Source organism: Zalophus californianus, chromosome X (assembly GCF_009762305.2).
Source record: "Zalophus californianus isolate mZalCal1 chromosome X, mZalCal1.pri.v2, whole genome shotgun sequence".
NCBI classification, from domain to species: domain Eukaryota; kingdom Metazoa; phylum Chordata; class Mammalia; order Carnivora; family Otariidae; genus Zalophus; species Zalophus californianus.
Genome location: NC_045612.1, coordinates 30,304,417 through 30,315,310, shown reverse-complemented (window position 1 = coordinate 30,315,310; position 10,894 = coordinate 30,304,417). Strand labels below are relative to the sequence as shown.

At 53.1% G+C, this 10,894-nt stretch overlaps 2 protein-coding genes across 2 annotated transcripts; one reads left to right on the top strand and one right to left on the bottom strand.

Moving 5' to 3' along the window:
* Window positions 1-285: 285 nt before the first annotated feature.
* RNF113A (ring finger protein 113A) lies at window positions 286-1,484 on the bottom strand. Its single transcript, XM_027609341.2, has one exon. The coding sequence runs from the start codon at window positions 1,368-1,370 to the stop codon at window positions 336-338; it is 1,035 nt and encodes a 344-aa protein (XP_027465142.1). The 5' UTR covers window positions 1,371-1,484; the 3' UTR covers window positions 286-335.
* A 96-nt stretch (window positions 1,485-1,580) lies between these two features.
* NDUFA1 (NADH:ubiquinone oxidoreductase subunit A1) lies at window positions 1,581-3,310 on the top strand. The gene is made up of 3 exons (XM_027609342.2): window positions 1,581-1,787; window positions 2,696-2,785; window positions 3,174-3,310. Exons 1-3 carry the CDS (start codon window positions 1,686-1,688, stop codon window positions 3,192-3,194), a joined length of 213 nt encoding a protein of 70 aa, XP_027465143.2. The 5' UTR covers window positions 1,581-1,685; the 3' UTR covers window positions 3,195-3,310.
* The last annotated feature ends 7,584 nt before the right edge of the window (window positions 3,311-10,894 follow it).

Genomic DNA, 10,894 nt, shown 5'->3' with positions numbered 1-10,894 from the left:
TACTATTAAGTGATACAGAAACGTGATACAATAGATTCAGTTCTTGCTTTCATTACAGCTTTACTTCAAGCAAATTCTAGCTCTTTTCTCAAACTTCTCCCATCCTCGGAATTTATGCCAAAGGGTTCTGAAAAGTTATGTTACACTCAGGCAGCATATATAACAGGTAAAAATCCAGACTGTACCTACCTCGAGGCTTTGACAAGCCATCCATCCAGGACCCTATTTCACCACCCGCCTTTTCCTTTCACTTTCCCTAGAAAGGAAGGACACGACGAATTAAGATTTCCAAACAACAAAAGGATTTATTTTGAGGTGTGAGAATAATAGGAAAACTAAGTGATGGGGATTGGACCCTCATCGGGGTCTTCTGGGAAATCGGAAGCACCACCCTCTTCTGCAGCTCGATGCTTCTCCAATTTAGCAATCAATTCTTTCGCTGGATTGAAGACGCCATTGGTCTGCTGGTCACAGACATAGCAGCGAGGGGAGGTGCGGAAATGCTGTAGCGCACAGCTCTCGCAGAAATAATGCCTGCACTTGGTGACAACTGGATTCTGGAAGGTCTGGCGACAGATGAAACACTTGAATGGTATTTCCTCATCATCGCTTCCCACTTCATAGTTTTCGTCCTCATAGACACCATAGCGACCCTCATCAAGCTCACGTTCGATCTGCCACCCATGTTTGTAATCTGAACGGTCATGGAGGAACTTGCAGCTGTCTCCGAAGCCGCAAAAGCCAGTCTCCTTGTAGTCCTTACAAATGTCGGGCTGGTAATCCCAGCGCACGGTGGCACGCAGATGCTCGGGAGCTCGGATGGGGCCCTTCCTCACCATCCCGGAGGAAGCATTGCCCATAGACGTATCCTTGGGCTTCATGTATTTCTGATAATTATTGATTCCCCGATAGATCTTGTCATCTTCCTTGCCCCTCAGCTCCTCCTGGATCTTCTGGCTGCGCTCAAAGATGGCTTGTGCGTCACGCTCCTTCTCTGTGTCTAGCTCGTAGACAGCAGTCGCCCCCATATCCTCCGGTCCCACGGGTTTTGCTGAGCGGGTGGACTTGTACACCACGCCAAGACTCTCGGGCTCGTTCTCCTCCTCCTCCTCGCTGCTCAAGTCGCCGTAGGCCGCCTTCTGTTTACCACTGCCACGAGTCTTCTGTATCATCGGATTGTGGACGGCCCGCTTCTTCTCCGGGCGAACCACGGTGCTGCCTTCGTCGCTGCTGCTGTTGCTGTCTCCGGGCTCCTGGTCGCACACCCGGCGCTTTCTGCGGCCTGCCGCCCCTTTCCGCCCCCCCGGCTTTTTGAAGAGGAAGGTGCACACCTGCTCTGCCGTCTTGCCCGGAGAAAGTCGCTCTGCCATTTTGGAGTCCCGAGCCCCGGAAGGCTGCGGCGAGCTCGGCCGCGCGGGGCCTCTTCACGTCACCGCACGTCGTGCGCTCGGTCGTCAGTCGCGGCGAAAGGGGAGGCCCAAAGCGGCCAGCGGGAGCGCAAGCGTGCGAGGGTGCGAGTGCGCGCCACTCCTGAGCCCAGCCGGCCCCCGTCGCTTCGTCCCGAGGCGTGCGTGGCCCCGCCCCGCGGGCAGGCTGCCGCGGAGGCCACTGGGAAGGGGGGCCGAGGCCGGGTCACCTTTACCGGGCGGCGCAGGCAGGGGCTTGGCTCTGGCAACCGCGCTGCGATGTGGTTCGAGACCCTGCCTGGGATCGGCGTCATGGCCGTGTGCCTGGTCATCCCCGGCATAGCCACGGCGTACATCCACAGGTTCAGTAACGGGGGCAAGGTGAGGCGGCCTCTCGGGCGCGACGGCTGACCCGGCGGACGGGCGTTACAGAACGGGCGGTGGGAGGCCGCTGGGGTCCGGAGCCGCTCTCCCACCTGGGGGACACCGGGGTCGCCCCCCTCCTTTCTTCGTGTTGCCTAAAAGCAGAGGCTTGCGGAACGAAACCCCACGGAAACCACATTCTGCTCTAGCAAGAAGCAGCTAGTTGTTGGGTGAAGAGTGGGCAAGAGGGCGGAGTAGGTTCGGGGGCTGGCAAGGTAGATTAGAAGGTGGGCCCAAACTCCTGGGCGTCGCTTTAGTCTTGCCTCCACTCCCTCGGATCGCTGATCTTTTGATTGTAATTTCTCGCGTCCACATCTTGGTACCTTTTCGGTGGTTCACCTCCCTACCCTTAATTAAGTTTTTACTTTGACATTTTTTATCCCCCACTTTTTTCCCCAAGCCTTTAGGAATTTACCGCAAGATCCTGCTTTTCACATCATCAGGATTGTAATTTCCCTCTTCTCCTAGCCCTTCACGTTGTCTCTAGAGTACAGGGTATAATGTATTTGCCTTCTGGTTTTGTGATTGTTCTTCACGTGTGATCTACTGCTATTGTTTCTTCTCTCCTTCCCAAAAGGAAACAAGTAGTCCTGTCTTTAAAATAAGTGTGGGGGGGGGGGGGAGGGAAGGAGGAAAGAAAAAAACAACAACAGATGCTGGTTAAAATAGAAAGTGTAAGAACTCATGGTTACCATCTTAATTTTGAAGCTTAATGGTCCGATTTTATTTAGGATCTGGTCTTAATTTGGTTTTTGTTTCAGCGATGATTCCATTTTTCTAGAATGTCACTTACGAGTTCTGGTAGCCCTCTATTGGGTCACTCATTTTCTTAAACATTGTGCAATAATGATTTCTTTTAATTTTAGGAAAAAAGGGTTGCCTATTATCCATATCAATGGAGTTTGATGCAAAGAGATAGGCGAGTCTCTGGAGTTAATCGTTACTATGTGTCAAAGGTAAGGTGGCTCTGCTGCTAGACATCTGTCAGGGTTGAGATGGGTTCTGGTAATGTTTGGTCAGATGTCTTAACAGTGCTACTTAATTTGCATTGTCTTGTCTACTGGCAAGGTTGAGCAGATGATGCTTTGCATTTTTTAGCACTAAGGCATTTTGAAATTAAGGTGTGCAGGTTGTTTTGTAGACGTATGCTGTTGCACACTTAACAGACTGCAGTATCGTGCAAACACAACTTTTCTATGCACCGGGCAACCAAACCCATTCTGTCACCTTTTTACAATGCAGGGGTCTGGAACTTGCCCCACAGTATCTCTGAAGTACGCCTGCATTTGTACATTTGTGGCCGCAACAGAATTCTCACATTTTCCTTTTTATTCTGTTTTTCAGGGTTTGGAGAATATCGATTAAGGAAGCATTTTCCTGATTGATGAAAAATAACTCAGTCATACTCATCTACCCCTTCTAGAAGGTTATGCAGTGTATTAATGTAGTGCATAATAAAAACAACCAAAAAGTAAAATCAAGGGCTTTCTTTGCTTTTTTTTTTTAACAGTACTACACAGGGGGCGCCTGGGTGGCTCAGTTGGTTAAGTGACTGTCTTCAGCTCAGGTCATGATCCTGGGGTCCTGGGGTCAAGCCCCGCATCGGGCTCCCGGCTCAGCGGGGAGCCTGCTTCTCCCTCTGACCTTCCCCCCTCTCATGCTGTTTCTCTCTCTCTGTCTGTCTCTCAAATAAATAAATAAATAAATAAAATCTTAAAAAAAAAAAACAAAAGTACTACACAAGCTCAAGCAATCTACCCGATGTAGCTTTATCACCTTAAAAAAAAAAAACTAGGAGGCAACTGAGGCTTAAAATTATTAGATAGAATGTACAGCGAGCACCTGCCCTTGTGCCCACTGCCCAACGTGTCACACATGGTAGTTGTTACTATGGGAATAGATAGGAATATATTAAAAAAGACATCATTCCAGGGCGCCTGGGTGGCTCAGTCGGTGAAGTGTCTGCCTCCAGCTCAGGTCATGATCCCGGGGTCCTGGGATCGAGCCCCACAGGGGAGTGTGCCTCTCCCTCTGCTTGTGCACTCTCTCTCACTCTCAAATAAAATCTTAAAAAAAAAAGACATCATTCCTTTAGAGATTACTAGGAGAATACAGAAAAAGTAGTACCCCCCCCCAGTTCCTTTTCTGGGTGATAAATGTTGTGTTAAATTCCAGGTAGAGGGGCGCCTGGGTGGCTTGGTGAAGCGTCTGCCTTCGGCTCAGGTCATGATCTCAGGGTCCTGGGTTCGAGTCCCATATCGGGTGCCCTGCTCAGCGGGGAGCCTGCTTCTCCCTCTCCCTCTGCTGTTCCCCCTGCTTGTGCTCTCAATCTCTGACAAATAAATAATAAAAATAATTTTTAAAAAATTCCAGGTAGAATGCTTTTATTTTTTTAAGTTTTTATTCCTTTTAGTAATCCCTACACCCAGTGTGGGGCTCAAACCCACGGCCCTGAGATCAAGAGTCGCATGCTCTTCCGACTGAGCCAGCCAGGCGCCCCCAGGTGAAATGCTTTTATGCACCTTCAACTTGCATGCGCTCTGCATCTAACACCTAGGATGCACTGAAGTGTTGATTTTTCTTTTCGTGGAGAGCAGGGCCAGCCATCATTATTTTACTCAAGTGAGTTTACTGACTACTTGAAATAGAGTTGTGTGTTCACCCCTAAAGGTAACCCAACAGTACAAAGATCTGAAAAGGTGTGACTCCTCGGAGCGCCTGAGTGGCTCAGTCATTAAGTGTCTGCCTTCGGCTCAGGTTGTGATCCCAGGGTCCTGGGATCGAGCCCCACATCGGGCTCCCTACTCAGTGGGGAGTCTGCTTCTCTCTCTCCCACTCCCCCTGCTTGTGTTCCCTCTCTCGCTGTGTCTCTCTCTGTCAAATAAATAAATCCATCTTTATTTTTTTAAAGATGTATTTTTTTGAGAAAGCGAGAATGAGAGAGAGCACATGAGGGGGGGAGGGTCAGAGGGAGAAGCAGACTCCCCACTGAGCAGTGAGCCCGATGCAGGACTCGATCCCGGGACTCCAGGATCATGACCTGAGCCGAAGGCAGTCGCTTAACCAACTGAGCCACCCAGGCGCCCAATAAATAAATCTTTAAAAAAAAAAAAAAGGGTGTGACTCCTCGAAATATGGTAATCCCCTGTGTGTGTAGACCAGTCCCCCAGGTGACCACAGGCCCTCCAGGTGAGAAAACTTGTTTTTCATCTCCCGTCTTTGACCCTTTTAACATTTGATGTACTGGTGTCCTTAAGTCACCCGTGCTGGGTGCTTTCCACTGAACTCAGGCCGCAGGGCAGGGCCTACGAGAGGAGGGACGCGGCAGTCACACGTGGAGCATTACCCTCTGTCATGCCATCCTGTGATGACACTGTTGAAGGAGAGCCATGGTCATGACAAACTTCACACAACTCTGGTCTGCACTTAGCTGTGCACAGGCCTCACTTGGCTGACGGTTACGAGAACTAGCTTGGGGAAGGGAGAGGGCAGGTGGTATAGATAGGGCTGTGGACAACTGATCTACTAAGTCTGTGGAGTTTTAGGTCTGTCACCTGTCTACTGTGCCTCTAGGCAGGGGTCATCCACTAAGCATATCTCCTTAGATGGATTCAGGCCTGTCTAGTGAGGGGCCACAACATGACAGGTAGCAATCAGTTGTCAGGCTCAGCATTGGGGTCCGAACCCTTCACCTCCCTTTTCTGTGGCACCTGCTATGAAATTTAGCCTCCTTATTATACTCCGCTGCCAGCGAGTGAACCAGATGAAAACACCAGCTAGAAGATTATAGTGGTGGTTTGTAGCCTGCATTTCTCTGGAATTTTTGCAAGTGCAATCAGCCCAGAAGCGTTTTCTTACAGCAGCTCTGACAGAGGTGGTCTGGCCACGGACCCCCCTCCCACCCACCCCTGATCCATAGGTCGCTTGCTCTCTCCTTTTTTTTTTTTTTTTTAAGATTTTATTTATTTGAGAGAGAGAGAGATCACAAGCAGGGGGGAGAGGCAGAGGGAGGAGCAGACTCCCTGCTGAGCAGGGAGCCCGACGTGGGACTCGATCCTGGGACTCCAGGACCATGACCTGAGCCGAAGGCAGTCGCTTAACCAACTGAGCCACCCAGGCGCCCTACCCTCAATTGCTCTTAAGATTGAAATGATGTGGGGTGCCTGGGAGGCCCAGTCGGCTGAGCCTCCCAACTCTTGATTGCGGCTCAGGTCCTGATCTCAGGGACTTGGGAACAAGCCCCGCATCGGGCTCTGCACTCAGTGGGGAGTCTGCTGGGGATTCTCTCTCCTCTCACTGTCCCCCCCCCCAATAAATATATCTTTGGGGAAAAAAGATTGAAGTGATGCTTGGGAAACAATGCCATTCACTTGGTTTTATTCACTACCTTTAATTTTTTATTTTTTTAAGATTTTATTTATTTATTTATTTTTAAAGATTTTATTTATTTATTTGACAGAGAGAGAGAGAGCAAGAGCAGGAACACAAGCAGGGGGAGTGGGAGAGGGAGAAGCAGGCTTCCCGCCGAGCAGGGAGCCCGATGTGGGGCTCGATCCCAGGACCCTGGGATCATGACCTGAGCCAAAGGCAGACGCTTAACGACTGAGCCACCCAGGCGCCCTAGATTTTATTTATTTATTTAACAGAGAGACACAGCGAGAGAGGGAACACAAGCAGGGGGAGCGGGAGAGGGAGAAGCAGGCTTCCGCGGAGCAGGGAGCCCGAGGTGGGATTACCTTTAATTTTTTAAATACTGTGTTCACATAGCTCAAACATCTAACAATATAAGGTATTGAGTGAAAAGACTTGCTCTAATCCCCTGCCCAGCACCTCCCCATTGTCACACCACCCGAAGGGGCTCTTTGTGTGTGTGTATAAACACATACACATGTTCTGTCTTCCCTAAAGGTAACATACGATACAGTTTATGTCAGTTGTTTGCAAGAATGGTTCTTGTTTGGAATGACATCTACCAGGCTGCTGTAGTTATTTCTAGGGTCCAGTGAAATAGTCAATAGGAAAAGACTTTGAAAAAGGTTGGGGGGGGGGCGCCTGGGTGGCTCAGTCGGTTAAGCGTCCGCCTTCAGCTCAGCTCATGATCCCGGGGACCTGAGGCCGGCTTCTCCTCCCTCTCCCGCTGCTTGTGTGCTCTCTCTCTCTCTCAAATAAACAAACAAATAAATAAATCTAAAAAAAAAAAAAAAAAGCTACACGCCAGGCACTGTGCCTCAGATTTGAGTAAGACCCAGCCTCGCCCTTCTGGAGCTCACAGTAGGGGTGAAACAGTTAACGACGGGTTGGGGTGAGGAGTGCTAGGAACCGAAGTTTGCGGAAGGTGCGGGAGCAGGAGGGCGGGGCTCGACTGGGCCTTCAGTCCGGGCGGAGCCGGGGAGCGGAGGGCGTGGAGCGGGAAGGGAAAAGGCTTCGGGTAAGCTTCCAGGTGATGCCCACACCAAGCCGAGTCTCGAAGGTTGGGTAGGATTTGGGAGCTCAACCCCCGAGGCGAGGACCCCGCACGCAGAGAAAACGGCCCGGCTGGGGCCACAGCCTAGCATGGCTGTGCAGGAGAGCCCTACGAGCAGGGGTGCAGAACTAGAGCAAAGGGGGAGGCGGGAAGGAGGGGGACAGAGTGACTGGAGAGGCCGGCGGGGCCCAGAACCTGAAGGGCCTGGTCCATCTTCGTCGGGGCGCTGGACTCCCTCCTGGGGCCGCTGCGAGCCTCCGCAGGGCAGGAAGCGGGAGTGCGATGGTGACAGGCATACCCCAGCCCGGCGGCTCGGCGGAGGACCGACCCAGGCGGTGTCTCCCAGCCAGGGCGACGCTCGCAAAGTTTAGCCGGTTTTCATGCGGTGCTACTGCCACCTAGTGGGTAGAGGCCCGCAATGCTTCTCAACGTCCTCTGATGCCCAGGATGGCCCGACCGAGGACCGTTTGTTTTGGGAAGAGCTGATGTGTGATGCGGAGACTGGAGAGTGCCGGCAGGACCAGCGCCTCGGGCGGCCCCGCCACCTGTCGGCTGTGTGACCTTAGGCAAGTCACTGCACTGCTCTGAGCCTCAGGTCTCCCGTCTCTCCAGTGAGGCTAGTGTGTGCCCTGCACGCGGCCCTGGGTAGCGGAGGAAGTCATGTCCGTGAGTCGGTTTGTAACTACAGCCCTGTGCATGTGGAAGGGATCGTTGCTGGCACCGTAAGCACCCCCTGAATATCCGTCCAGTCCGCTCCTCTGTCCCCAAAGGGCACTTGCCCAAGTGTGATGTCGGGGGACCGTCAGGCCCAGCGCCTGACCGAGTGCAGGGGCCCGGGGTTCCCTCTTAGAATGAATGGTCACAACGGCGGTATTCCCAGAGCACCGCCATCCAAGACAACAGAAAATACGAAGCTCAGTGGTGGCTCTGAAGGCATTTTCTGAGAGCAGAGAGCAGAATCCGGCTTAATGCCACTGTGAGAGCCCAGGGCCGCCTTGCCCCGCCCGGCAGCTTCAACTTGCTCCCCTCTACGGCAAGGTGAGAAGTGGACGGCACTGAAGCCCGCCGTCCTCAACAGGAAGCTTCTGGATGAGGGCAGGGGTGCGGGCTGAGAGCTGGGCATCACTTGCTTTTCTTTTTTTAAGATTTTTTATTTATTTGACAGAGAGAGAGAGAGAGAGCACAAGCAGGGGGAGCAGGAGAGGGAGAAGCGGACCCCCCATGGAGCAAGGAGCCCGATGCAGGACTCGATCCCAGGACCCTGGGATCATGACCTGAGTGAAGGCAGACGCTTCACCGACTCAGCCACCCAGGCGCCCCTTCCTTTGCTTTCGAGACAAAGCTGAAACACGCCCTACAGCACACTGGGCCGGGGTTCACAATGTTCTTACAACCTTTACATTTTGGTGCATTGTCGCTAAAAGACAGGACAAGGAGATTCCTGTAAAGAATAAATCCGATGCTATGTTTGCGTGTACTCTTTCACTGTTAAGGGTTTCCCCGGCGGATTTGTGCGCCCTCTGTCTCTGATGCAGTAATATGCATCGCCACCCCCGAAGGCTCTTTTGCAATGAAGAGCCAAATCACTGCTTGTGGGATTCCCACAAATCTTGACTCAGGATTAGCGACCTAATTGTTCTTTTCAGGGCATCACGTGAGAAAATGGCCTAGCAGCTCTGTGTAAGCCCAAAGAACTGTTGCTTTATTTAGTTGGAACACATTTTTTTATTTTTTTAAAAAGATTTTATTTATTTATTTGAGAGAGAGAGAATGAGAGAGAGCACAAGAGGGGAGAGGGTCAGAGGGAGAAGCAGACTCCCTGCTGAGCAGGGAGCCCGATGTGGGACTCGATCGCGGGACTCCAGGATCATGACCTGAGCCCAAGGCAGTTGCTTAACCAACTGAGCCAGCCAGTCGCCCGGAACACATTTTTTTAAAAGACTTTATTATTTATCTGTCAGAGAGAGAGAGAGAGAGAGCACAAGCAGGGGGAGCAGCAGGCAGAGGGAAAGGGAGAAGCAGGCTCCCCGCTGAGCAAGGATCCTCATGCAGGACTCGATCCCAGGACCCCAGGATCATGACCTGAGCCAAAGGCAGACGCTTCACCGACTGAGCCACCCAGGCGCCCCAGTGGAAGATATTTTGTGTCCTCTGTTGTCTTGTTTCTTGGCAGATGTTCCTCAGTTCCAGAAACCGCGAAAAAAACCAATTATTACCTGTGGGCCAGACAGTGGTCAGGTAATAAAGTTTACAAACAAATATGCAATTTCCATGAAGACCCCAAAGAATTGTAATTCCAAAGACAAGAGAAAAAGGGGAAGACAGTGGAAACACTGAGCATTATGGCCCCAAGAAAACAAAAACACTTTGCCGTGTATTTTAGAGTTTCTTTGGTACACCTCGCCCAGCCCCCTGCCTGTGAGCCACCTACACGTGGCTGGGGAATGTCTGTTTCATGCCACAGAGATTTTTCCTTCTGGGCCTAATACCCCTGGTTTCTGGAGACCAGAAAACAGGGCGGCCCCCAGAAGCCCCCTCTCCTCTCTTACCTGTAAGAGCCCCGACTTGGGGGTGGGGTGGCTCAGGTCTCCGCGAGCAACCCTGGAGTTTGCGTCCGGGGCCTGGAAACCCTGGAGTTTGCATCCGGGGCCTGGAAGAGCGGCGAACCGTGCTTATGACTGGGGTCGAGAATCAGGGCCGCCCCGGCAGAAGTGCGGCTACCCGGGAGCAGCCCTGCCACAGTGCTTTGGTTCCGAGCGAGGCACTGTTCGACGAGGCACTCGCCCTGTGCCAGACCTGGGGGCTCAGGGACAGCTGGAATGTTCTGAGAGGTCTTCGGGACAGCACGACTCTCGGGGGCCCGCCCACCTGGGGTGGACCAGCATAGTACTCCGGGTCCCTGGCCTTTAGTGCTGGAGGATGGGCCTCAGCCTGGGCAAGGCCCCGGGCTCCCACCTCCTCGTGCCCCTTCCTGGGACAGTCTGGCGGCCTCGTAGACCTGGAGCGCGGTCCTACAGCCCTCCTTGCTTAGATCCTGCCCAAACCCAACATGCCTTGCTAGTTCCCTTTCCAGGTGGGCATGCCGTAGCTTGCCAACTAGACTCAGTGCCGGCCGTGGCCAGGGCTCCGTGGCCGAGTGCTGAGCGCCTTGCCAGGCGCAGGTAGGGAGGAGGGCAGGGTAAGAAGGGAAAGCAGGTGGGCAAGGGGCGCAGGAGGGGGCAGAGACTGGGAGGCAGTGAAAATGACTGTCCCGCCCGCCCTGCCCGTCGGTCTCCGTGGAAGTGGACGCAAAGCACGTTTCGGGCCGGCCAGCCTGCCGGCGGGGAAGACCCCTCGGCATGGTCTGGAAGGGCCCGGGGCCTGCTGTGGCGGCACATCTTTGCGCCCGGGCTCCCCGTGCTCTCAGGTGAACAGAGGCGCATCACTTGACCACAGGCCGGTGTCCGAGCCGGGACCGAGGGCCCGGGCGGGGGGCTCCGAGGAGGCCGGACGCCCTGTGTGAGGAGAGGCTTATGGTGGTGGGGGAGGGGCAGCAAGGTGGGGACTTGAGCTTGGAGCTCCCTGGCCTGTTGCATCTACTTCTTCCTGGGGAACGAGGGGC